A 27,250-nucleotide genomic window follows, 5' to 3' on the forward strand; every position below is an offset into this window, starting at 1 on the left:
AGGGTTGCGCCGTTAAAATTTACTGTTGTGTTGTAGTTAATGGAGATATCCCATCTCCTAGAACGGGAAGGGACCTTGAAAGGTCATCGAGTCCAGCCCCCTGCCTTCACTAGCAGGACCAAGTACTGATTTTGCCCCCAGATCCCCAAGTGGCCCCCTCAAGGACTGAACTCACAACCCTGGGTTTAGCAGGCCAATGCTCGAACCACTGAGCTATCCCTCCCCCCTTATAGAACTGGAAGGGACCTTGAAAGATCATCAAGTCCAGCCCCCTGCCTTCACTAGCAGGACCAAGTACTGATTTTGCCCCCAGATCCCTAAGTGGCCCCCTCAAGGATTGAACTCACAACCCTGGGTTTAGCAGGTCAATGCTCAAACCACTGAGCTACCCCTCCCCCCGTGTCTCTCTTTCAGCATCTGCCTAAGATTCACTGAGCCTGACCTCAATTTTGGAATCCCCTGTGTCAGCCTGTTGCAGTGGCTTTGACTAATCTCCCTTGGTATCGTACTGGTAATCAATGGAGGGGAATTTAAGTGAGGGTACTGCAGCGGGGTAGACTCGGGGCCTGATCTTGCCCCCCGTTTAAATCAGTGGCATAAGACTGAGTGGGGCAGGATCCAGCTTTAAGCTTGCGGAATAGTCCTTAGAAAGTCATTCTTGGTGTCGTTTTGTTGTATAAAGTGTAAGGAAGGGCAGTAGCATAGCAGATTCCTTGTATATAAAGGTGTCCACTTCGGCCTTCTTTCTTTTCTCCCATTTAACATGTGCTTCATTGATACTGTATAGTGCTTATTTTGTAATCAGAAAGTCATGCAATACTAAGCTACATCTGCACTACAGCCGGGATCGACATTCTGAGATTGATCCACCGGTGGTCAATTTAGTGGGTCTAGTGAAGACCCTCCAAATCGACAGCAGATCACTCTCCAGTCGACCCCTGTACTCTACCCCTGACGAAAAGAGTAAGGTAAATCGACGGGACCCCCCGCAGTAACTCAACCTAAGATGTGTCGACTCCAGCTACGTTATTCATGTAGCTGGAGTTGCGTAGCGTAGGTCGACTTACTGCTGTAATGTAGACATAGCCGCAAAAAGTCTACGTATATTACATCTGTACAGATACCTTTATCAACCAAATTTGTAATCTAAAGAAAGAATGAAATCAGGCTTGGTTGGCAAGCTGCCTTGTTGAGAGGAGAGATTGTGATGATGAGATACTGTGAGAACAGTACTGTGAAAGTCAGATGTTCTGGCACTCCAAGAGCACCAATTACCCCACTCGTAGCCAGCACAGAGTGCAAGTGTTGGCAGTGATATTTTATGAATTATTTCTATAAAATGAATGTATTCTTTCATTATCAGTTCTTGAGAATAGAATAGATCCAGAGATCCCTGATTTATATATATTCCTGGAACACCCAAAATACTCATATAAATCAGTAAGTGTGTGTGTGTGTGTGCACACACCCCATTAATTTCAATGAATATATTGGGCGCTCCAGGAATACAGGATCAGAACTGTAGCTCTCATGAAGCCAACTGTTGTTATGTGAAATATGTGTTCTAAAGGGAGTATTACTGTATAAACTTTATAAATATGTACTTCACTGTTGAGTGGACTGACTTCAGTGGGCTTTGAATCAGTATCTGCACAGTCCTGAATAATCTTGGAGTGTCTTCTCCCAGCATGCACTTGGCTCATTGTAAAATCTGCGATAGTAGCACTTTGGTCACTGAAAAGTCCTGGTCAGGAATTTGGAAGGGATAGCTCTGGAATCCTATCGATGCCTCACAACACCTTCAGTTGGTTATTAATTCAAAATCCAACACATATTTAACTTGCAAAGGACTTTAAATGATCGGGCTTGTTTAGTATGTTTAAAATGTATTTGTTATTGAATTTCTTTTTTATTCAGTAATGTGATGACTAATCTGGCCAATTTATATAATTGGAGGTAAAAATAGCTGGATTCATTGTAAAATCTTTTCCTTATAAGCCGTTTTAATGTGTCGTTATGTATAATGACTCAGTTAATTGAGCTCTTTCTTCATGATATACCTAAAGTAGGGCTATAACGTAGGGGGTTTGGATTGCTCATGTAGTTACCTGATGAATTACTTTTTAACAACTTGAGAGAGTTCCCGGAATGACATTATCAGAGCCACAGGATAGTGGCCTGGGCCGGGGTACTTTGTTGTCTTATCCCATGTCAGAGAAGAAATGGCTGTTTGCCAATGTGCCGAATGCTGGTCCTGACAGACTGACAAACATGGAGTGCTTCATTGATCTGCACAACCCCCTAATATTCGGAGAGAGGACAGGCTGCTGAAAAATTACAGCAGAGACCATAGCCCAACAGTGAGACAAGTGACTAGCCCAGCCTCCTTCTCCAGAGAATATAAATCCACTGGAGAGGTGTATGGGAGGGAGTACATGATAGATGGTTGGGCTCTGCGGTGGGGGGTTTATGGTGTTTTGGTGGGGCCCAGAGATTGGTAAAATATGGGAATTAGGTGACACAGGAGGAGAAGGGGAATGTAGAACTATTAGGGGAAATTGGGGAGGTAACGGGAGGGAGTGAACTTGGGGGTCGAGCGGAGAGTGAGGCTGAACGGAAGGATTGGGAGGGATACAGGGCCTGTGGTAAGGGAATGGAGAGATGAGCATAAAAGAAAGGGAGAGAGAAAGAGTTTGGTGGCAGAGCGAGGGGGCAAGGAAGAGGCAGAAAACAGTAGAGAAACAGAAGAGACACACGCAAAAAGGAAGTAGTGACAGTAAAAAGAAAGTGATGAAATAACATCTGCCCTGCTAGAAACAATGAGCACTGCCTCAGGGGAGCTAATTCAGGGCAGTGAGGGGAGAATGGCCTGAAAAGAAACCTGGGGAGAAGCAAGTCCTGTTACCCTCTGAATTCACGTACTTCCTGATTGGGCTGTTCATTTTATAGAGCGGTTAATCGTGATCACTGCTGCATGGAGACATTTAAGAAATATGTTTACAAAACTCCTCCCTGACCCATTAGTCTGTAAACAGGCATTAACTCTCTCCAGAGAAGCAGCTGGGGATCCTGCACCGAAGGGCCATCCTGGAACAGTTACTAAATCTGAGGAACAGAAGCAGTGTGTACCTGCAAGTTGGCTTTGAGACTCTCATTTCCCAAGGAGAGAGACGGTGATCGAGAGCACGCTCACGCCCACTTTAACCACCATACAGTATCACACGGACAAAGCCCCCCGATCCATACTACTGTTTTCCTGCACACTGCCCTCGGTTGCTTAGGCTTCACAATTCACAGATGTCAGGCCTCCTGGCTGAGGAGTCTGGCCAGGGCTGGTCTCATCCCCAACCCCCACGGAAAGGCACCCGTAGCCATTTCAGCATTCTAAGGGCCCGCTGCCCCTGGCAGCGAATACACCATGCCGGGAATCAAAGCTGGGTCTCCCCCAGGGCAGCACTCCATGGGTACATCTACACAGCCTGCAGCAGCGAACCTCCCAGCCCATCAATGGACTCAGTCTCCCGGGGTTCACGCTATCATTCTAAAAACAGCTGTGTAGTTGCTCAAAAGCTTGTATACTCAGCCACTTTTACAGCTGTCGTGGGCTGTGTAGACATACTTGTGAGGACACTGAACCACCAGTCTGCTTGGTAATACTGTACTCCTGGGGTCAGAAAGAATATCACCGCAATAAAACTAAGTACCGTACAATGTAGGTTCTCATGTCTGTGTCTGGCCCCTGCACTCCCTCCTTATAAACACTGTAATCTTCCTCCAGGCAATGCTGAGAGACCGCACTGCCATGTGGAGTCTGAGCCCAGTCAAGTGGAGCAATTGTGCGCAATTGCTTGTGCTGACTCTGCAGCACGGGGGGTGATTCAGAGACTTGCTCAAGTTCACTAGCACTTAGTACTCAGCTGGGGCCTGACCCAGCTCCCACTGAAAACCAGTGGGGAAACCTTCCATTGACTTTAATGGGAGCTGGACCAGGCCAGCAGCCCCAAAGAGAGCCAGAGCACCCTCTCCCCACTTTGACTCTGGCACGTCTGCAAACCTGCTTCCAAAAGCTGCTGCATTTGTCAAGCCTAATTGGGAGAGTCTGGGGGCTGAACTGAGCCTCATGAGCACAGTAGGATGTGTATACCAACTTCCCTCGCACTGAAATTGCCTCAGCCTGGTAATCAATTTGTCCTTGATACATTCATACTTTTTTCCCTCTGATCCCTTCCCTAATTTAATCTTCCTTTCTCCTACCCTGTCTCTCTCTCACTCTCTGACATGCACACACACTAATCATGATACTTCCACAGCACCAGCAAGCAAGCAAACGGGGCTTTTGTTGGCATCAGTCTTCTGCCCTCCAGGGGAGCTTGGACAGTGGGAGTTGATGATTTTGGCAGTCCCGACATTACTGCAGCATTTCTCCTCTTCATTCAGCTATTCACACTGCACCACAGCCCTTGCAGTTTTGAAGCTGACATAGTGTTAATAGAATTAAAACAGCATCTTCAGGCTCCAGCCGGAGTTGTATGACATCTGGCATGCGGGGGGAGACCTCCCTGCCTTTTGTTTCAACTGTGCATTTTCAGTTGGAATAGATTTAGAACAAAGTACAAGAGGTAGGAGAAGCAAATGAAACAGCTCGGAAGAAGGAAAATCAGTGAGATCTAAAGATAAATCTGATTTTTGTGTTTACTCCCTTTCATTCATTATTTTTAAAAAGCTCAAAGAATACTTCTTATCGTTTCATTGGTAAGTCCCACAGGGACGAAGCTTTAATTAAGCATGCCAGTCTCTCTCCTTTTCCCCAGGAAATTGTGATAGTAATTACTATACACCATGCATCTTGCTTGCTGATAGACACTAGCAAACATACATTGCATTTCACAGATCTGAAATTCATGCACTGCATGTTAGAAGTAACATGAATCTCATTCTCTGTGACATCTTGTCTGAATATATCAGACGTGATCAAATTATGTTGTTGGAGAAGGCATAGACAGAAGCTTTCGAGTGCAAGCTCTTTGGGGCATTCCTTGGGAAATACTTTTCCCCATTCTCTGTTAAGACTCTTGTATAGCCCCTCCTCAGTGGTTCATTTGGAGGAGACTGGGAATGAGGCCAGGGTAATTCTCCCTCCCACCTTCTAAAATAGCTGTCCCCTAGCTCTGTTTGTTTAATAACTGCTGCAAATGCATTTGCCCTTGCCTCGGTCTTTTTCTGTGGCTTTCATGATCATTTGTTAAGTTTGGTAAGATGTTCAATCCTCACCCGTGTTTGGTTTTCCCCCTCCCTCTGAGGAATTTCATAAATCAGTCACTGTCTCTTTTAGTATTTGGGGAGCTGTATTTTAACTCTTTGCCACCCCTTTTCATTACAGAGTGCTGTTTTTAAGATCATGTCTCTTCTCTGAGCTGACAAGGTTGCCATGCTGCCTGGATGCTGACTCTTCGTCTGCTTCAATGTATAGAAAAGCGGTGAAGCAGATTTTCGAAAGTCCTCAGCCAGACTTTTAGAAGGGGTTCAGCTCCCATCTAGGCACCTACATGAAATGTCCAGATTTGCAAAAGAGCTCAGCACCCAATAGCGCCTATTGAGAGCAGCGAGAGCCGCTGTGTGATGAATGCCTGCTTATTTAGGTTCCTAAATGGGAGCTGAGCTCTTTGGAAAATCTGGCCCCAATGTAGGTAATGACACTTCTGAAAAGTCTGTCCATGAATGCCTAAGGGAAGGATTTTCAAAAGCTCCTAAGTGACTTAGGAGCACAACTACTTTTATGGCTGGGATTTCCAAAGATGCCTGAGGGAGTTAGGCACCCATTGAAATTCACCTGTCAATCATCTAATGCCATAAAACGCCTTTTAAAATTCCAGCCTATGCTTCTAATCATTCAGGCACTTTTGACAATCCCATCCTACACCAGCCTTCGTAGAATAACTCCACGGAAGTTACAGTCACATACCTCAAGGTTGACTCTGGCTGGAAGAGACAACAAATGAGTTGTATTGGTTAAATAAATAAATAAATTGGCCCCATTTATTATTTTAATTAGTTGTAATGTGTTCTTTCTTATAATGTTAGCATAATAAGAGAACCAGGAATAAATAGCTAAGATTCTTTCAGGATGGAGATGTGAGCTGAATACAACTCTGTAGTCATGGCAACAAGAGGGCTAACTTGTTGCAGTTGATGTTCCCAGATAACATCATCAGTAATGGCATTGGAGAGCCCATTGATATAACAACTGGAATAGCAAGGCTGACATGTGGCTGAAAAATCTTTCACAACATATCATTCCAACCATGCTCTTAATGCATGATGTATCCTAAAACCTGTATTCACTGAAACGGCCTTTTAAAAATTTCTAATGATGCTCTTATCATTCTGGTATAGCCAGCTTCTACTGTGAGGGATGTGAAATTGACAGATCGCTGCTGCTTTTGATTCTGTGCTTCATCCTTCACTTCTTGCGTGAAGAAGGAATATCCTGTCCATTAAAGTACACTCAACAAAGAGGCAGACCCTGGCTATAGTCACTACGGTGGGCTGATTTGTTTATTGCTGATAATCCCCATCCTCCCTCCTTGGACAGAACTTTGCCTTCCAGTGTTACTGCCTCTGTCCCACATTAGTGGCTGGTCTAGTAGGAGTTTTGAGACTCTCTCCTCATTATGTGCAATGGGCCAATCTGCTTCCGCCATTACTAGAGTATCAGAAGTAGTATGATTGATATTACAGTAGTGTCTTGAGGCTTTAATCAAGGTCAGGGCTCATTGTGCTAGGAGCTGTACAAACACATAACAACAGACAATCCCTGCCCTGAAGAGTTTAATCTAGGTAGGCAAGACCGACAAAGGATGGGAGGGGAAATTGCAGCACAGAGAGGTGAAGTGACTTGCCCAAGCTCACACAGCAGTAGTGGCAGCGCCAGAAATAGATTCCAGGCTCCCAGCACTCCATTTGCCAGGTCACCCTGCCCCTCCACAAGAGGTGTCTCTCTAGCTCTGTCTCTTGCAACTGTCTTGCTCATCCTCTGAGGCCAACAGCAGAGCTCCTTAGTGGTGCCAAGAGCATTTGTACTGTGAATAGCTACCTGTCTCCCTCCTCAAACCCCTCTGCTCGTCACCTGAGCTCAAATGACCAAGGAGCAGTAGAGCTGACGATGCTCTTACTCAGCATCTCCTGTGCAGGGCATACTGCCAAGTCACTTGGCTGATTCTTCACTTGCATAAAGAAGGCTGAGAATTTTATAATGATTATTTTTAAGTTGTATCACAGCAGCAGCCAGGGCCTAGTGCAGTTGGCCTAGTCAGAGATGCCCTTTGTGCTACGTGCCACAAAACACATAGGAAAATACCATCTCCCACCCTGAACTTGCAATCTAAGTTAGGGCAAGATACACAACAGGAGGGGAAGGGGAAAGGGCACAAGGATACCAGAAATTAGAAAAAGTAATTATATAAACCAGCCGTGGCGCTGGTTCAGGAAAGCAACCCTAATCCAGAAGGGCATGTAAGCATGTGCTCAGCTTTAACTATGTGGTTAAGTCCCTTTGGAGTCAAAGTTAAGCAGGTGTTTAAATGCCCTTCCTGAATCGGGGCCATGTGCATAAGTTGGTGGTGAACAAAATGTCATCTCAGCCTATTATGGCCATTTTAGCTTATTTAGCATTCGCAACATGCCGCTGAGAGAAGCTGAGGCTGGAGCGACTTGTCAGTTCTCCATCAGACGTTGCTAAATTGATGGCTGCCGGTGGCTCCAAACGACACAGCTGGCTCAAGCAGGAAAGATAGCTGTCATGACACACCCTCACTCCCACTGTACCAAAGGCAGTGTCTTTTGTTTCTCTCATTCAAGCAGAATGAAGGCCTGTTTGCTTGGCAGCATGGCAAAAACGCAGGCGTGCATTACAAAGTTCAGCGGGGAGGGATGATGGCAAGGGGTCTTTAGATTATCAATTAAACTTCATTATCATCTTGGTCCATGCTAGGGTATAATCTCCCATCCAAGTGCAGATCTGAGGCCAGAGGATTTGTCTGATGGTCAATTAAACAAGCATAAAGCTTTGCTTTGCAGTGGTTCTGACAGTTCTTGTTGTAATCGGAGTTAAAATAGCTAGGTGGGTGAAATTTTGCAGGTTTTCCTTTATGACTCCTTCCAAAGAAGCAGGCAAATTCATCCCTGGAGTAACTCCACTGGCTGACTGTGCCCCAAGAGGGTTTAGTGTATATTGCTTACCTCATTTTAAAGTTTCCGTGTCCTTTGCTAGCAGCCTCAGGCAGTTATGAGCTTTGTGGTCCCTGAGGATCCTGGTGCAGGGAAGCTCTGCCAATGTTTACCACCACCCCTGGGCAGGGCATTAACCGAGTCACCTATATTAATTTCAAATCACTTTCTCTCCTTTTCATTTTATGGTAACGAATGTCTGTGGTTTTGATGCTCTATTAATTCACTGCTAACCACAATCGCAAACCCAAATGCAGGACACTGTGACTTAGACCAGCCTCTCTCCAGCACAGCCAGCGGCACGTACTCCCCCTCCCCCCAGCCCAGATATGTGTCTAGTTAAATGCAGGTACACCGTGGCATGCAAAGATTAAATATATGCCTATGCATACAAAGCAAGATATGCTCCCTAATCTCCCAAGCAAAGAGGGCTGCCATCAAATCATTTAAAAAATAACAAGTCACATAAACAAGCTGCTGTTGCATCTAAGAATGCCGGGGGGTGCAGATTTTCTCTTCCACGTTGCCATGCCAACATCTCAGTGCACTGTCTGAGATTTCTTTTTAAGCTCCGCTGAGAGCAAGTATGTAGTCTGGGAGCTTATTTAGCATTCAGAAGTGGACCCGCTGCAAGCTGCACAGCCTCTCTGCAAAGGTTCTGAGCTAGATTCAGACTGTCTGACAAAGGAAGTGAGAATCTTTTTAGACGTTTGCTTCTCAAGGTTAGGGGAGTCAGGGTAGATAGGGAGAGAGATTGGGTAAGTACGGCCATTGACTCCCTGTGTGACCTTGAGCAAGTCACTTAAACCTCTCTGTGCTTTGGTTTCCCATCTGTAAAATGATAATAAGGGCATTTTCCTCTCAGAGTTGTTATGAGGCTAGGTTAGCTGTGTTTGTAAAGCACATTCAGATCAGGCACTGCAGAAATGCAAAGTCTCGATTTATTTATTATTATTCCAGGCATGCGTTGCATAGAATATGCCAAAAGAACTGTCAGGTGCAAGGAATTGTTTGTTGACGTGCACAAAATCAAGACACCAGGCCACAATTGTGTAGATCAGATTGTATGAATGAACCTCCTCCTATCTTTGGAAACACACTTAGTGAAAACTTGAAAGCTATCTGCTGGGCAGGCAACCACACAGAGGGTATGGAAAGTGAGCATGAGATATCATTATCTCTAAGAAAGAAAACCTGATAACTGCTTTCAGAAAGTCATTTTCACTTGGCACTGAGTAGATTCAATACTTTACAGAAATCAATTTCACTCAGAGCCAGTGTATATTTTAGTGGGGTGGGGGTGGGGGGAGGAAACCGGTCACATTTCATTCCTTGAAACTAATTCATGCCAGTACTGGATCACTTTGGTGCAGTTTTCAAGTACAGTGCTGTCTAAAGTGTTGATAAAACTAACTTCAAGCTCCTGCTCCCATACAGTGCATGCTTCTAAACAGAAACATTACTAAAGAACAGCAATTTCTGCTGCCTGTCCCATGGAGAGGTGCTGGTAGAGCTGATGTATCAAAACTGTTTTCATAAGCGTGTGTTAGACTGTACGCTAGAGACGGGGCCAGTTCACCCACAATGATTGCATCATGTCAGGGCTGAGCCCAATGCAATGGTGCCTATGCTAACTGCTGGTCAGCTGTAATGGTAGGAGAAACCAGGCAGGAGAAACTGTTCTATTCTCTTGGTACAATCCCCCCTTTTTATTTAAATATACATTGATATTTTAGTTGGTTATCATGTCAGCCCCTCACTCTTTTCTTTTCCTCTCACTTTTCTCTCTCTCTAATAATAATAATAATTAATGGAGATATCCCATCTCCTAGAACTGGAAGAGACCTTGAAAGATCATTGAGTCCAGCCCACTGCCTTCACTAGCAGGACCAAGTACTGATTTTGCCCCAGATCCCCAAGTGCCCCCCTCAAGGATTGACCTCACAACCCTGGGTTTAGCAGGCCAATGCTCAAACCACTGAGCTATTCCTCCCCCCTCGCTTTCTCCCTTATCACCTGTTACTCCCTGCTTTCTATCCTGGGGCTTTCATAGCTCTTCCTCTTCTTCATTCCTTTCCCCCTCTAATGTCAACATTCAAAATGTCCCTCTAGGTCAGCATCTCCCACTGCTCACAATGAACCAAATCCTGGTCCCAGTAAACTCCACCGTACAGAGCCCTCCTAGGCACCATGGAGATGGAAGCTAGTACAAATCCTGGCTGTGTGGAGGAAACGGTTCTGCCCGGGAGGCATGAAGAGGTGCTTAGATTTGGCACCAAGGAGTGTGTTTCTTGCACCTCCCCTTATGGAATCGATGCAAATCTCCTTCTTGCCCTGTAACGGTGTGGGACTCACCCCTGCGACACCTCCTGCTGGTCGTTGGGAATTAGCTCTTTTTCCAGCTCCGGGGCGCCCTCTGCAGGCCGGTTTCCCGCTGGTCCTCGTGTCCCTCCCGGACCCCGGCTCCCCTTTACCTGGGGGCTGCCCCCTGGCAATATCCCCACCAGTCTCTATGGGTCTCCCCTCTCTGGGAAACCCCCAACCCTCTAATCCCCACCTTGCCTCAGTTTGGGCTACTGCCAGTCATCACCAAGCCCCCGCTCCCTGGCAGACTGCAGTGTAAAAGCCACTCATCATAGGCAAGGGGGTTCAGACCTGCTGCCTTCCTCTGCCTCCCAGTACCTCTATGAGCTTTGGACCAGGCCCTGCAGCCTGGGGAGTTGCCAGCCTGGAGCTCCCGTGCTCCTCTGGCTCTCCCCAGCCCTGTTTCACTCCTAGTGCCCTTTCCACAGGCAGCCAGGCCCTGCTCTCACAGCCTTTTTATACAGGCCAGCTGTGGCCTGATTGGGACATGGCCCAGCTGCGGCCACTTCCCCCATCAGCCCAGCTTAGCAGCTCTCAGACACAACCTTCTCCCAGGGCTGACTTTAACCCTTTTCCCGCTGGAGTGCGGGGAGCCGCCCCACTACATGCCCCTATCCACACTGGACCTGGACCTCTTCAGGATCAATCAACTGTGTGTGAAGCTAGTTACATGCTGTCTGAGGTTTATATGCTACAGACTGTCAGATTAAACAAACTCAGAATTTGACCCAATGTTGCTTTTATTATTGCCTTGGCATATAGTTTTAAATCAAAGAGATTGACTGATAACCCATTTCCCCTTCATTTGCCATACAGGATCCTCTTTATTGAATCAGGATCATAAATTATTTCTCATGGTCTCTTTACATTGGTTTTAATCTTCTCTGATCCTTTTTTATTTAGGGATGGGCATTGATTGTACTAAGCCGCGGGCTGGGAAACGGCATTGTAAATAGTCAGGGATCAATCTGGGTCAGGGATAATGACCTAGCAGGGCATATTCCTTAATGAGTCCAGTCTCGTGTGGACAGTGCCAGCACAGAGAGACAGTACAGAAAACATGAACAGGACAGAAACCTCAGAAGGGAGAAGAATTGCTCTAAAACAAACTCAACTCCTTGTGACTTTGGATTCTTCCATGGGATTCCAATCATTTGTATGCAAAATTCTGAGGGAATCTGCTCTGCTGGATCTACCCTCTGTGCATGCGTATAAATATGCAACATCATTCCTTGCAATCAGTAAGAGAAGGACGTCTGCCTTAATGCAGTTAGGGTAGTACTTTGGGAATTAATGCTCAGAGCCGATTAGCTGTGCAGCTGGTGCTGCATTGCAGGGCTAGTTGCTTAAGCAGTGTCTGACTGGTAGTGTGAGCCTTAAGGGGAAAAGGGCATTCTACTACTGCATTTACATGTTACCGTACCTCTAATGGGAAGTGTCAGAATTATGCTGCATTGACAGAAAATGATTTTCAGTCACTGAAACAAGGGATAACAATAAACCATGTGTGCTGGGCATTAATGTCAATGTTACCTTTTAACCTAAATGCAAGATGGTTTGTGTGGCATTCTTTTATATTTTTTTTTAAAAAAAGCTTGCAGGAAACAACGTGAAATGTAATTAAATTATCTATGCAGGATAGTGAAATGGAACTTTAAGGGTCAAATAGTCTGCTCAGGTAAATGGCTGCAAGTCCAGTGACTTCAATGGCAGTTCATCCATTTGCATCAGCAGACAGTTTGGCCCTAGAAATCTGTTTATTTAAATAAATTAAAATTCACTGAGGTTCAGAAAAGTAAGTGTAAAAGCAAGATGTTGGTTTCCCATATTTAATCTCCTTCAATGGATTAAATATCAAATTCTGTATCAGATTTGCTGTTTTGAAGTCAAAGCATTTTTTCCTTTGTGATTACTGAAGGCTGGTCTTTGTATAGAAAAATGTAGCTGTTTTCTTATATATTAATGGCACCTTTAGCTAGCGTGAAGCAACATAGTTCTATTGAAGTCCACGGAACTGTGCTGATTTGCACTTGCTGAGGGTCTGGCACAAAGTGTTTTTGTTATCACGCTTCAGCTGGAAATTGTGTTGATGATGCATCAGACAGAATAGCATACAGCTTGTTTTTCCTGCATTCATATTGGCTCTGGAGTGCTGGCAATAGTAAAAATTTTGTTGCAGACAGTAAAGTTAAGAAGATATGACTCAGAAGACACAGGGAGCAAAATATGTACAATAATGAGCAGCCATTTTTAAAGCATCACTTTATTTAACTTTTATTTGACCTTTGTATTTTAAGGAGATGGTAAAGGAACTAACCCTGTGATGTTCTGGTTTGCAGCCAATAGACAACGTTCTGGGGGCGTTTGATTAATGAACATACATTGTGTGTGTTTGGGGAGATGGGAGGCGTGGTTAATTAAAGCTTTTCAAGATGGTTCCTGGCACACAGGATGAGTGGTCTTTTGTGTATTTGGCCACTTGTGTGCCTTCAGATTTGGAGTTTCTGCTGTACAATCTTAAAATAACTGTTAAAGAGTCTGACTGATCAGGGAAACACACAGTAAGGGCAGTGAAGCTGAAACACACACTGAGGAGAGCCAATAGAAGATGATGGAACCAAACCAAGGAGAACTGTGATCACAAGGAGTTCAAGTTGAACGAGAGGGCAACTCACTTGAGAGCAGAATTGGAGACCTAGAATTGAAGAAGTATAACTGGTGAGAAAGAAAGGAAGGGAGATCCTGATATAGGAGATGGGATGAACTAAACAACAGAACAAAAGAGTGGAAGTGGAACCAGGAGAGGAGCCAGGATATATATAAGAGAGAGAAAGGGAAGAAGTGGCTGGTGAAAAGCAGACACTGGGAAAGGAGATAGGGTGTGGGAGATGGAGAGGTGGGCAGGAACAGACTAAAGAGGAATGTGACTTCAGGAAAGGAGATCAGTAGACCAGGAGATGAATCTAGCAAGAGAGACAGACAGAAAGTCTGAGACTTTGGGGAGAATGGAGGAGATTTTACCAGAATGATTAATTAGGTTTTTAGGCATTGATCCCACATATTAAGATTATTGAGATCATAAGGAGAGAAAGATAAGGTCAAGATTCTTTCTTCAGGGAATCAAAGTCTGTCAGCCTCAGGAAGTAAACTTCAAGGCATCCAATAAAACCCCTTGATACTTTCACCGAAGTCAATTGCAAAATATTTAATTTATCGATAAGGGCCAAGAACTCTGAAGAGCAGCGTAATTCATGTCGACACCTCCATCAAATGCGAGACACAATATCATCCTTTTATAAATGCTATATTGTATGAAAATTGTTACATTGTTACATCAATGTCTAAACCGTGTGATGGGCAGTATCCCACACAGTCTAACCCAAAAGGGCTGGTTCTCCACCAGGTTCATCTTGCAAATAAAGTCAAAAGCCTTGGAGAAGTCATCCAGTGCCTCCCATTAAATACTGTAAAATAAAACATGGGGTGCAAAAAAGATTCACCATTGCCCTGCACCTTGTGCCGTCAAATAGTTAAAGTGTTGATAATGGAGGGGAGGTTTGTTGTGGTGCTGTTTATTAAAAAAAAAAAAAAAAAGTTCTGGCTTGGGAGGCTAACTTGAAACCCTACATTCCCATTATTTGCCTTTCACATCCTCCTGCCAATTATTGTGGATGTTACTGACATCAAAATCAAGGACCTACTTATAGATAAATATTTGCTCCCACTAAATCCATTTGAGAGCAGATATGTGAATTCTGTAAAGTTATGTTAATTTAAAAAAAAATTAAACTTGATCATGTAATATGAGGGAAATGTCTGATTTTGTGTTGTATGAGTAATTTGTACCCTTTTTGACTGCTACTCTACATTTGTTGTTTCAATATAACATCAGAACAAAGGGGCATATTCTCAGTTGGTGTATCTCAGCATAGCTCCAGTGATTTCCCCAGAGCTATGACCATTCTATACCAGCTGAGAATATGGCCCATTGTTTTAAAAAAGTAGAAGCAAAAAAGCATTCTTCATCACAAGGTCGGGGAAATAACTCTTCCAGCAATAGGACTAAAATAAACCATGACATTCTAGGATTTTTTTCATAAGCACATTACAGGGGTGTTTCTTTTGTGTGCTCGTCTGGTTGTTGTTTTTATGAGAGTCCTGGACTGGAAGTCAGGAGGCCTGTGTTTTATTCCTGGATCTGCCATTGATTCTCCAAGTTAGGCAAGTCACTCACTGTAAAATTTTCAGAAGTGGCCACTGGTTTCAAATGCCTTGATTTTTGGGTGCTCAGCTTGAGACGCCGTGTGGCATGGTCTTCAGAGACGCGGAGCACCTGACCTGCTGATTTCATTGCCTCCGCTTTGAGCGCTGGGTACTCAGCACTAATGAAAATCAGTCCCAAAGTGTCTCTGTCAAGGCTGTATCCCCACTTTGAACTTTAGGGTACAAGAGTGGGGGCCTGCATGAGGACTTCTAAGCTTAACTACCAGCTTAGTTCTGGTCCGCTGCCACCATTCCCTACCCTGGGAAGCTTTTAGAAACCTCTCACCAATTCCCTGGTGAATACAGATCCAAACTCCTTGGATCTTAAACAAGGAGAAATTGACCCTTCCCCCCTCCTTCCTTTCACCAACTCCTGGTGAATACAGATCCAAACCCCCTTGGATCTTAAAACAAGGAGAAATCAATCAGGTTCTTAAAAAGAAGGCTTTTAATTAAAGAAAAAGGTAAAAATCATCTCTGTAAAATCAGTATGGAAAATAACTTTACAGGGTAATCAAACTTAAAGAGCTCAAAGGACCCCCCTCTGTCTTAGGTTCAAAGTATAGCAAACAAAGATAAACACTCTAGTAAAAGGTACATTTACAAGTTGAGAAAACAAAGTAAATCTAGGACGCCTTGCCTGGCTTTTACTTACAAGTTTGAAATATGAGAGACTTGTTTAGAAAGATGGGGAGAACCTGGATTGATGTCTGGTCCCTCTCAGTCCCAAGAGCGAACAACCCCTTAAAACAAAGAGCACACACAAAAGCCTTTCCCCCCCCAAGATTTGAAAGTATCTTGTCCCCTTATTGGTCCTTTGGGTCAGGTGTCAGCCAGGTTACCCGAGCTTCTTAACCCTTTACAGGTAAAAGGATTTGGAGTCTCTGGCCAGGAGGGATTCCACAGCACTGTACACAGGAGAGCTGCCACCCTTCCCTTTATAGTTATGACAGTCTCTCTCAAAAACTGAGGTGCTCAGAATCATTGGCCTCTTTTGTCCTTAATCTTCCTGTACCTCTGTTCCCTTACCTGTAAAATTGGGGTAGTATTTCTTACCCGTTTTTGTGATCTATGGATGAAAAGGGCTAAGTATTATACACCCAGAGACAAAAGATAAATGGGTAAAACTGCCCTTTACACGATCTTAACTTTCCTTTTGCTAGCCTGTGGCATAAGACTGGTGAATTCTTAATTTCAATGTTTAATTCTCTCCTTCCTGCCTGTGGCATTTTTTTTCCTGATGTCTTCCCTCTGCTGGAGGAGTTGATAGGCTTTTGCTTTTTTCTGTAGAACAGGACATCATCTGTCACATAGCTAATTCCAAATATCACTCGTTTTTGAGGGGGGAAATAGCCTTTAAAATTAATTAGCTGGCAAAACACTTGTGCTAACATCAGTCCTTTTGGGCAAGGCTTGGAGCATTGACTGCTGAAGAGAGAATGCATGTGAGGGTGGCTTCCTGAAGACCAGGAGGTTAGAGGCAGAAGGACTGCAACTGAAAGGAGAGTCCCTTATTCAGAATTCCAGCAGTGCAGTTAGTCTGTGAGGTTTTTTGAGTGTTGCTTTTTAATCTGAATATACAGGGATGCTGAATTCCCAACAGGACAAAGTCAGTTGTCATAGGAACTGAGCACAGTTGCAGAGATTACTGGAGGAGTGAGGCTGCAGGCACTCCAAAGCCGGAGGAGGAGGAGGAGGCGGGGGATTACATCCCAGGAGGAGCACCCTCTCACTAAACCCATTTACTCTGGGTTATCATAGGGGAGAGGATATTGCCCTTAATGTGGAAAAAACCCAAGTGTCTGGAGTCCGATATTTATCCACAGCACACGCAGTCCAGCACGCAGCCACACCCCACTTATATGTCTAACCACTTAGCTCAATGGACCACCCCTCTCGGAAGGAGAGGCTAGTTCAGACTCTACACAGGGTCAGTTCTTGGCTGCTTTGGTGACACTGCAGCCAGGGATGCCCATTAGCATGTCGTGTTTATCATGATGTGGACGCTTGATAACTAGGAAATAGACTGAGGCAGACCCCCCAGTTTATTTGTCACAGGCCACCAAACAGGTAATCACCTCCAATCACCACCGTCTGGGTCAAGACTAAATCAGTGAGTTAAAGGTGAAAGGCCGGTAGCCTATTTCCATCCCCCTGATCCGTCCTCTTCCCTGGTCTGTTGCCTCACTGTGTTTGAAGCCTCAAGGATGATTGAATGCCATGTTGTATTTTCACATATTGCAGGGTCGCTGGATGGAGTTGCAATAACTTATTTTGTAGCCATCAGCTAGCAGGTGAAAACATGGGGCCAGATCCTCAACTGGTTAGATCGGCATCGCTCCTTTCACGTCAGCAGAGCTAGTCTACTTCACAGCAACTGCGATCTGGCCTGTGATTCCTATTTCCTGTCTGTAAATGCACCTACCAAAAAAGTCTTTAGGTGAAATCCTGATCTTTTTTCACTGTTTACTCAGGCAAAACTCCCACTGACTTCAGAGGGAGCTCAGCCTGAGTCAAGACTTCAGGCTTAGGCCCTGGGTGGATGTCTAGTAACAAACAGAATAGCTCTCTGGTCTTTAGGCCTTCACTGTAAATTGCAATACAGCAAAATAGGAATTCCACAGGCCCCATTTACATTTCAAATTAGTCATAGACAGCAAATAGTAACTTTTCTTCTTTCCTTATTCAAGGAATTTATTTAGGATGTTTGCTTAGCTGAGAACTGCAAACTACTCAGTGCCTTCATTGTTGACTTATTTCCACCTTGGCAGTAATTAGCGTTGGTTACCTAGGAAACTGTTCTGCACCCTATTGAGATTCTTGACAGGAGCATTCTGTCTGAAATGTTTTGTTTTCCCAGTTTCACAAGCACACATACAGCTGATTTCTTCACCATGCTTTTCTTGTGTTTGCCTAAAATTTAGCAAAATTAGGAGGGGGTGGGGAGTGTTATTTAATTCTTTGTAACTATTTGCATCTTTCCTTAACCCTGTTTTAATTTCTGCTTGCAAATTATCAGCATGAATTCTCCTTCACTTTAATCCAAACCACTGTTAATTTCTTGTTGGTGGCATTGTGAATGCATATGCTATCTGACACAGGCCTCTGTCTCTTTCCGTAGAAGATCAATTTCTTTCCTAACCTTCCCTCCTAACATCCCTCTCTTCCAGTTTCTTCCTAGAGCATTCATCGTGCCTTGCAGCAGATTAAATTTAAACTTCTGCACGTACCATAAACAGGTCATATTTGTATAGAAGCTACATGGAATAGTCCACTGGTACTGCAAGCTCAAGATCCATTTTCATCATACTAGTATAAGATAGACTTGTGGATAGAAAGAATAACCAGAGATGGTTCCTCTCTTATATGAGGAGCCTAAGACCGCACACTGATGGCATCAGAGTGATCTGAAACACTGCTTGCATATGGAAAGATCCACCTCTCAGCATCTGTGCTACATCCCTGCTTTTAAACAGTCTCTTGGAGGAAACCTTTCAGTGTCCCAGACCCCCAAGGGGTCTCACTCTTCCTTCAGGGTAGGCCACGTGAAGGGGTGCTGGAACAATTCATATCATGGGGATGCTGAAAGCCACTGAACCAAACTGTAAACCTTGTCTATGATGGAAACGCCGGGCCTGAGACTAGGACGCTTACCTCGGAACTGCCCTATACGGACTTCTCCAAAGACAAGGTCCAGCTGCAGCCGCTCCTGGCTTTCCTGCCCAAGGTGGTCTCACAGTTTCATACGGGCCAGGACATTTACTTACCTGTCTTTTTTCCAAAGCTGCATAAGTCAGATGAGGACCACAGGTTGCATTCCCTAGACGTCAGGAGGGCGCTAGCCTTCTACATTGAAAGGACCAAGCCATTCCGCCATTTGACGCAATTGTTCGGCACGGTGACTGACAGGACGAAAGGTTGTCCAGTGTCCGCTCAAAGAATTTCTTCTTATATCACTGCCTGCATACTCTGCTGTTACGATCAGGCAAAGGTGCCCCCTCCAGCGATTGTAACCACTCACTCAACCAGGGCGCAAGCCTCTTCAGCAGCTTTCCTAGCGCAGGTGCCTATTCAGGACATCTGTAGGGCGGCCACCTGGTCATCCATCCACATGTTCACATCCTATTACGCACTTATCCAGCAGGCATGGGACAATGCTGGCTTTGGTAAAGCAGTGCTGCAAGTTGCTAGGCTGTGAACTCCGAGCCTACCTCCGTAGATACTGCTTGTGAGTCACCTAGAATGGAATCAACATGAGCAAGCACTCAAAGAAGAAAAAATGGTTACCTACCTTTTCGTAACTGTTGTTCTTTGAGATGTGTTGTTCACGTCCATTCCATTACCCGCCCTCCTACCTCTCTGTCAGAGTTGTTGGCAAGAAGGAACTGAGAGGGCATAGGGTCGGCGGTGCCTAACATACCAGCACATGGGCACAGCTCTCAAGGGAGCGCCACAACCAACCCTACGGATACCTTTAAGGCAAAAATCTCTGACGACTGTGCACATGGGTGCGCACACACCTAGAATGGAATGAACATGAGCAACACATCTTGAAGAACAACAGTTACGAAAAGGTAGGTAACCGTTTTTTTCTAGCCCAGCAGCACAGATCCCTGACTCAGTTGAGCTTTAATTTTGTTTTAAATGAATTTGAATTAAACAAAAATGCTCCTGAAACATACCAGCACAGGAGACTGGCGTTCTGTGTTTCTATCTAGAGAGCAGTTACAACATCATCGGCAGCAGCCGTGCAGACTTCCTCACGGTGACCTGGCAATATGCTTCAATATGTATGAGAAGTGACAACTCTGAAGGTGAGAAGGAAGTTCAGTCCTCATGCCTATTAGTTCTTGGCCTCTCTGCTGAGACTGCCAGTTGTCAAGGTGTTTTTTTAAAGAGCCATCAGAAGGTAATTCATAATGTTGCATTCACTATAGAGTCCATAATGGAGGGCTATGTATTAACCGATGACATTGAGATAACGCTATCGCAGTCCCTGTCTTCTGTACCCTCCATGCTCCATTTAGCTGTTTCATCTCTTCCTTAGCTAAATATATTCTGGACCCGATCCTCAGCTGGTGTACATCAGTGTAGCTACATTGACTTCTTCTCAGTGCTTTTTTCTTTAGTGAGCCCATCGTTTCTGTTGACATGTTCTCAAAATTCAAACTTAGCAGGTTTACAAAGAGAAATTCTAAATCAACATCCCATCAGCATGAGCACCCCTTCTCCAAATAAAAAAGGGAAGTGGCTGATTGAGAGGAAAACATTCTGAAGCTGAGTTTTTGCTGTTCCATTCAAGTAAAGTCACACACTAAGCTGGAATCTTTAGTGCCTTTGAGAAACTCATGTTCTGCATCACTCGGTACCTGTTGCTGTCATTTCAGTGTCGAAAAGCAGAGGAAGACAATGTGTTTCTAGTTAAACAGGTGGGGGGAGGGGAATCTCTGAAGAAACAAAAGCTCTAACAGAAGCAAAGCTCCCATGATGCCTGGCATCCTGGCGGGAAGGATGTACTCTTCTTTGTTGTTGATATTTATCTTTCGTCTTCCTTGAACTTTCACTGAACCATGAGGAAACGATGAAGAGTCTCAATAGCTACCCTCCAAGTATCTGACTTACCCACTGGATCTGCTATTTATAGGGTGCATTAGTACAAAAGTGTCTGTCCTTTTCCAGCAGTCGTTAACAGCAAAAACTCTGTTCCTGCTGAACTGCCTGTATCTCCCATGTCACCAAAAATATCCATCAGTGGAGTGCTGTGAAGTGAGCCTTGCTTGATAAAAATCCTCGGAGGCAATTTATATAGTTTATTTATTTATTTATTTGGGGGATGTCTGAAATTAAGCTTCCATTATTCAGAAGGGCAGTCTCTCTCTCTCTCTCTCTCTTCTCAGTATAATGCTTGCCTCTGGGAAATGGAATGAGAATAGGAACTGAGATGGTAGGAGCTACCTGCAGTCCTTTGGAGGATCCCTTCACTCTGTTGAGAAAGATTAAATGCAAAGAAGTCTAAATTTATAGCAAGGAAGGTAACTTTTAATAGGGTTTCAGCTTATATTGCTGGGAACAGTCCTGTGCTGGGTGGGAGATGGACAAAGAATGACCTATTAGGTCTTTCCTCTCTCCAACTTTTTGTGCTTTGCTGATTATAATCCACAGTGCCAGCTGTGTATTCATCTCACTGTGTGCTAGTGTTTGCATCTGAAAAATGAATCTCTTGTGGTCTTTCCTTAAAATGTTATTCTGAAAATAGCTCCTGTTTTCTACCCTGTTTCCCCAGAATAAGACATGCAGCAGCACCCGGAGTTGGTTCTCTGTGCAAACTTTTCCAGTAGAGGGATTGATTTGAGCTAACAGCACAAATTTGTAAATGACTCAGTGAAGTTACTTTCTTCAGCGGGGTAGTAACTACTGAGAATTGCCACTTCATGAAAACTCCGGACAAAGGAGTTTCTTCCTGGGGTAAAACCTGTAAAGGGGTTAAAAAACAATCAAATGGGCCAGGATTTACTGCTCTGTGTTGATGACTGAGTACCTGGCTCTTTTATGCAGTGAAACCCAGGACACTATCCCCCCGCACCCACAGATCCACGGGTATCTGTGAAGTTCCATGCTGCTCTTCACACCCACCAAGTCCCTTGAAGCCTGGCTCTTTATTGGTATCATTAATTTCCTACCCCGAAAAGGTAGGGGAAATACTACTGGTTAGGCAGGGGAACATGTAATATAGAATGGATGTTCCCTGGTCCCTGCATACCCAGCCTACCTATACAAAGTATCCCAGAGCCTCAACCATACGGCGTTGTGATGGAGGGGCTACCAGAGGTTGCCAAGAAGCAGGTAGACTGTGCAGTTGAGCTACCACTCCCCCATTCCTGTCTTTTCTGTGCAGTTCTTCCACTTTGCACTCTGTACATGCTTCAGAAGGGAAACCATGGGCTCCAAATCAACAATCCATATTCTCTAGTCAGTGGAAACAGCTATTTACACGGGTCAACTTTGGAAGATGAGTCACTCTCATAAACACACACACACAATATTGTGTAACATTGGTGAACGGTCAGTATTGCATTGCTATGGTTATGTAAGAGGTTGGGTGGCAAAATGGAGCTTTGCCTGGTATGCATTTTGGGACTGGCGTACTCTTCCATTGTCATTTACTGCTGGCTGCAGTCAGTAAAACTTTATTATTATCAGTTGCCCTTCTGGCTACCAGTCAAGAGGGGAGTAAATTATGTCAGTTATGAAGACCAACAATTGTGAGGGAAATATTCCTTGCCTGCAAGTGTCTTGATACCTCATTACATATGAAGTTTCTGCAGTAAAGAAATTAACGTTGGCTTTGTTCCAGCATTTTTTTAGACTCAGGTGACTGTGGAAGGCAGGCAGCCATATCTCTAGTTCTCAGAAGAAACTCAGTCTCGTTGAAGGAAAAACACGGAGAAAAAATGGTTATTTTAGAAACCTTTTGGAATGTTCATTTGAACTTTAAAGATCACAGTAGGTCAACTGTAAATCTAGTAGCCTGCATTACTTGCCTGTGAAAGCAGTTGCTGTTAAGTTATGTGCAGGGCATTGACTTAAAATACGCCCTCTCCACCTGCTCACCCATGCTAAAGGAAATTATATCTGGTGTGCTATCATCCTTGCTCTCACTGGATTCTCCATGATGTCATCATCGTTGGACACTGATGGATTGCATTTAATTTGTAGTAAAGCAATTGGCATCCACAGCAACATTGAATTTTATGGGTACATAGTGGAAATGCTTTATGGGTACATAGTAAGGCTCTGAGGACAAGTCTGGGCCATGCATATAGTGGGCCTGAAGCTGCAAGACATTGAGTTTGCTATGATTTCAGTTGGCTTCAGTGCATGTGAGGGCACTCAGCTATGTAGAATGGCCCTCAATGTCTGAAAGTAATTCCCACCTGCCAACAGGAATACCTGGGAAATACAGTGACTATGGCTGTAAGTAGAAAGGAATCTGGATGTTAATGAGCCAGGGAGTGTAGATAGATATGCAGATGTGAAACCCACAACTTTTTTCTGAATTTTATTTTATTGATTGATTGTATTTCGGTCACAGCTAGAAGCCCCAGTCAGGAACCATGACCCCACTGTGCTAGCTACTGTACTAACACAGAACAAAAAGACAGTCCCTGTCCCAGACTGTTTACAATCTATGTATAAGACAAGAGGAAACAGCTGGATAGAGACAGATGGGGAAGTACAAAGAAACAATGAGACAATATTGGTCAGCACACGAGAAGCCAAATCATTCTCAAGTTTTTTGTAGGCCTCTGGCAAAGTCAAGTTTCAAGGAGGGTTTTGAAGGAGGATAATGAGTTAGTTTTGCAGATATTTATGGGAGTTCCTCCCAAGTACGAGGGGCTGCATGGCAGGAAACATAACGGTTTATTTATTTTGTAAATGGTTCTGCAATTGGATGCATGAACTATCAATTTGCTATTTCATTAAAGGCCAGATTTTTAAACATATGTAGGCACCTAACTCTCATTTATTTCAGTGAGATTTAGGTGCCTAAATACCTTTAAAATCTGGCCCTAAGCACCTAAAATGGCAACTAGGCAGATCTTCCTGGCTATTTCCATATGTAGTTGCATGCCTGATTACATCCCACTGCACCCCTAAGGCCGGGTTTGAGATATCCGTACTCACGGTCAGTAGTATTAACTCCATGGATAGTCCCATTGACCTCAATAGGACTCCACGTGGAGTAAGGTGCTATTCGCTGTGTGTAAGAGTTATCATAAGACAGCCTTTAACAAATCCTTTGCAAATTTAGGCCTGAATCCTGCAGCTGCATTTGCAGTTGCCATTTCAGTGTTGGGCCGTTAGCCTAAGTATTATAAAATCTTCATGCATATTAGCACTAAATTAATTAATAGGCAGCAGATTTAAAATAAACAAAAGGAAGTATTTATTCACACAACGCATAGTCAACCTGTGAAACTCTTTGCCTGAGGATGTTGTGAAGGCCAAGACTATGACAGGGTTCAAAAAAGAACTCGATAATTTCACGGAGGACAGGTCCATCAATGGCTATTAGCCAGGATGGCCAGGGATGGTGTCCCTAGACTGTTTGCTGGAAGCTGGGAGTGGGCGACAGGGGATAGATTACTTGATGATTACCTGTTCTGTTCATTCCCTCTAGGGCACCAGGCATTGGCCACTGTCAGAAGACAGGATATTGGGCTAGATGGAGCTTTGGTCTGCCCCAGTGTGGCCGTTCTTATGTTCTTATGTAAATTCATTGGGTAATAGCGTACCGTCCTCCAGGCCACATTTTTACCAGATGTGGAAGTCTCATGCAGTCCATCTAAAGGCACTAAGTTACAAATGGGAGAAGTTTTTGCATGTATTAAAGTGACTTGAGTGTGGTATTTTCAAAGCTGCATGAGAATTTGTAGGCCCAGTTCCTCTTCAGTTGAATAGGAATCGGGCACCCAAATCCCCGAGATGGCTTGAAAATCCCCTCCTCAATAACTACAAGCAAAAAGGAAACGTCCAGGCTGTAAATTGCATTAAACGGATTTCTTCGCTATTTCCTTGTTGCTGTGTTGTACAAAGCAACAGATGTTGTGCTTGAAAAATACCCAACTAATTTCTCTTCGGTGATCTTCATCCTGTGATAGCATCGGCCGTTCAACCAAAACGAATGTGCCTTATGTGTAACCGTATGGGCGTTCATAATGGAATAAGGTTCTGATCCAAAGCCCTTTGAAGTGGAAAGACGTCTGTTGACTTCACTGGGCTTTGGATCAGTCTGTAAATCAGGGTCATGTTGGCCGCATTAAAGAGATGGGAAGAAGGGTGTAGGGAACATTTCCAGCCCATGTAAGGACCAGGAACAATTGCATTCCTAGCACTAAGGAGAGCGCAGTGACTCCTCACTCCCTACTCCCCCAGGGGCAGACAGCATTCCAAAGGAGGTGGGGAGAAGTTGGGTCATGGCCCCACCTCAGCACCCCTCCACACGAGTCCACGTAGCATGCAGCATTTCATCAAGGGGTGCAGCAGCAGCTCTGCTCCTCGGGGGCAGTATAGGCCCTTAGTTTTGGCTGAGCTTCGATGGCACAACTGAGTGGTCAGGAGGCAAAGTCTGCACCTCAAACACATTGCTATGAACCTCCGTCATCCCCGACAGTGGTATCACATGGAATACATTTGCATGCTCTCAGATCTGTGATTTAAATGTAGAGTTGCCTGCATGGTGCAGCCCTGAAACAGGTGAAGCGGATAAATTATACATCTTAATGTTGTCGAAATGTCATTGGCCCTTCTTTCTTAAGTCCCTCATCAGCATACCCTTCAATGTCTTCAGGTGCAGTGCCCTGAATGCATACTAACTGTATGCTAATGAAGGAAAAATACAATCCAAAGCACTTGTAAAAATAGAAATAACTCAATATATTAGATGCCAGAAAATCCATCTCAGCTTGTCATCCTGGCCATGTTTGGAAAATGCCATGGTCGCAAAATTGCACATGAAAAATCTTCCTAGACAGTTAATAAATTCTCACTTTAAAATTCTGCAATTACTGCATATATCTCCCATACCAAAAATGAGAAGCAGTGATTAATAGTAATTTCTTACACTGTCCTTGCTCCAAGGTGTAAGATTCAAAATTACTTTTACATTTACAGATTCAGGGACAGATTTTCAACACCCAGCAGTTCCCTCTGAGAAGAATAGGAGTGCTGGGGCTTGAGATCTTTTGCAAATCTGGTCCTTTAATTTCATTTGTAATGATTTCCCTAAATATTTGAAAGAAAATAAATTTTTAAAAAATCTGAATGAGTCTGACTCTGAAAGTTTTAACCAGACTCAATTTCGTTTTTTTAAAAATCTCTTATTAATGCACCGTTTTTGTTTTGTTAATTTTGCTACTATCACAGAGGAAGTGTCTGCAAGGATAGTCCAAGTAGTAACGGCTGAAGCTGTAGCAGTCCTGAAAGGTGAACAGGAAAAAGAAGCCCAGCACAAAGATCAGCCTGGACCATTACCTTTAGGTAAAACAAGGCATTTGCAAGAGTGGGGAAGGTATCTCTGTGTGTGCAGATGTATATAAATATAATTATTAATATCAGGTCACAATATATAATGCATGTAGATCACAAAGGTGGTGCTGATATTCATGGATAAATTGTAGAACCCTAGGATAAATTTTGTAACCAGATAATAAATAAAATGTCACATTTCCCCAATTTATCATGCACCTTTGACTGCCTCGCTGACCCTATCCTCACTAGTCCATCTCCCACCAGGTCTGCATTACATTCTCTGAGCAACTTCAACCGTTATTGTTATTATTGTGTTTATTATGATAGTGGCTCGTTAACTGAGGTGCAATTTTGCCTGAAAGTCCCTAATTCAGCAAAAATACTTAACACATGCTTGACTTTAAGCATTTGCTTAAGTCCTATCGAGATCTATGGAATTTAAGCGCACACTTAACTCCTTTGCTGAGTTGGGCCTAAGTGAGGGCAGAACTAATTACACAGCCTGGGTGTTGAGACATTCTTCAACATACTCTGAGAAACAATGAATGTGTTTGCAATGATTTCTGTTACAGTGCCTGTAGGTACGAAAGTACATCTGTGAGTTATTTAAATGTGGTTGTATGATCTGCATTGGGATCAAAAAGCCAGTCTCAAGAGGAAGTATTCGAGGCACTAGGTCTGGTCCAATATCCATTGAAGTCAATGAAAGTCTTTCAATTGATTTCATTGGTCTGGGGATCACGCTCTAAATCATAAATTGAGACCTAGTTGCTTGCTGGAATCATTTGCAGCCCAGGAAATACTGTGGCATAAAGTTTAAAAAACCTGATAGATCCCAGTACTAACTCTGAAGAAATACTCAAAACTATTTCTGTGAAATCAGATGAAGAATCTGAGTATACCTGAGAGATACCTTGTTTAGGGCTTAATCTTGCTGCTACTGAAACCATTGACAAAACTTCCTCTGACTTCAGTGGGAACAGGATAAGACCCTTAATTGGGAATTAATCTAAAACCTTAGATTAGGCTTCAATATAGCACCTTCCTCTGATGAAATACCATGATCAGGTGGCTGACAGAAGTTCCCCATTGACTTGTTTTCCTTCCTTGGTGATGCTTCCAGCTGGTACCTTTCATACTTTGACAAGGAACATTTGCATATATTATGCAGCTAGCCCTGAACCCAGCAGAAACAAAAAAATACCCAGGTTGTAATAATGTAAGAACCCAGCAAAGTGCTATTTGTCCAGCTACCCAAAGGTAAACTAAGCTTGGGATTGGGTGCCTATTTATCCCTTTTCCATATGATCGAACTGAATCTTTAAAATCTCACTGATTTAAATATGTTGCCATCCTAGGTTTGTGA

The 27,250-nt window shown here is 43.9% G+C and overlaps 1 protein-coding gene across 22 annotated transcripts in view; it reads left to right on the forward strand.

The window, feature by feature from the left end:
* MAP2 (microtubule associated protein 2) overlaps nt 1-27,250 on the forward strand; it is a 97,734-nt gene that overhangs the window by 3,476 nt on the left and 67,008 nt on the right. For all 22 annotated transcript variants that reach the window (XM_065412954.1, XM_065412957.1, XM_065412958.1 and 19 more), the window contains exon 2: nt 25,780-25,893. In XM_065412954.1, coding sequence (XP_065269026.1) covers nt 25,780-25,893 — 114 coding nt within the window. The remainder of the gene's footprint in view (nt 1-25,779; nt 25,894-27,250) is intronic.

The sequence above is a fragment of the Emys orbicularis genome, chromosome 11 (genome assembly GCF_028017835.1).
Source record: "Emys orbicularis isolate rEmyOrb1 chromosome 11, rEmyOrb1.hap1, whole genome shotgun sequence".
Classification (NCBI taxonomy): Eukaryota; Metazoa; Chordata; order Testudines; family Emydidae; genus Emys; species Emys orbicularis.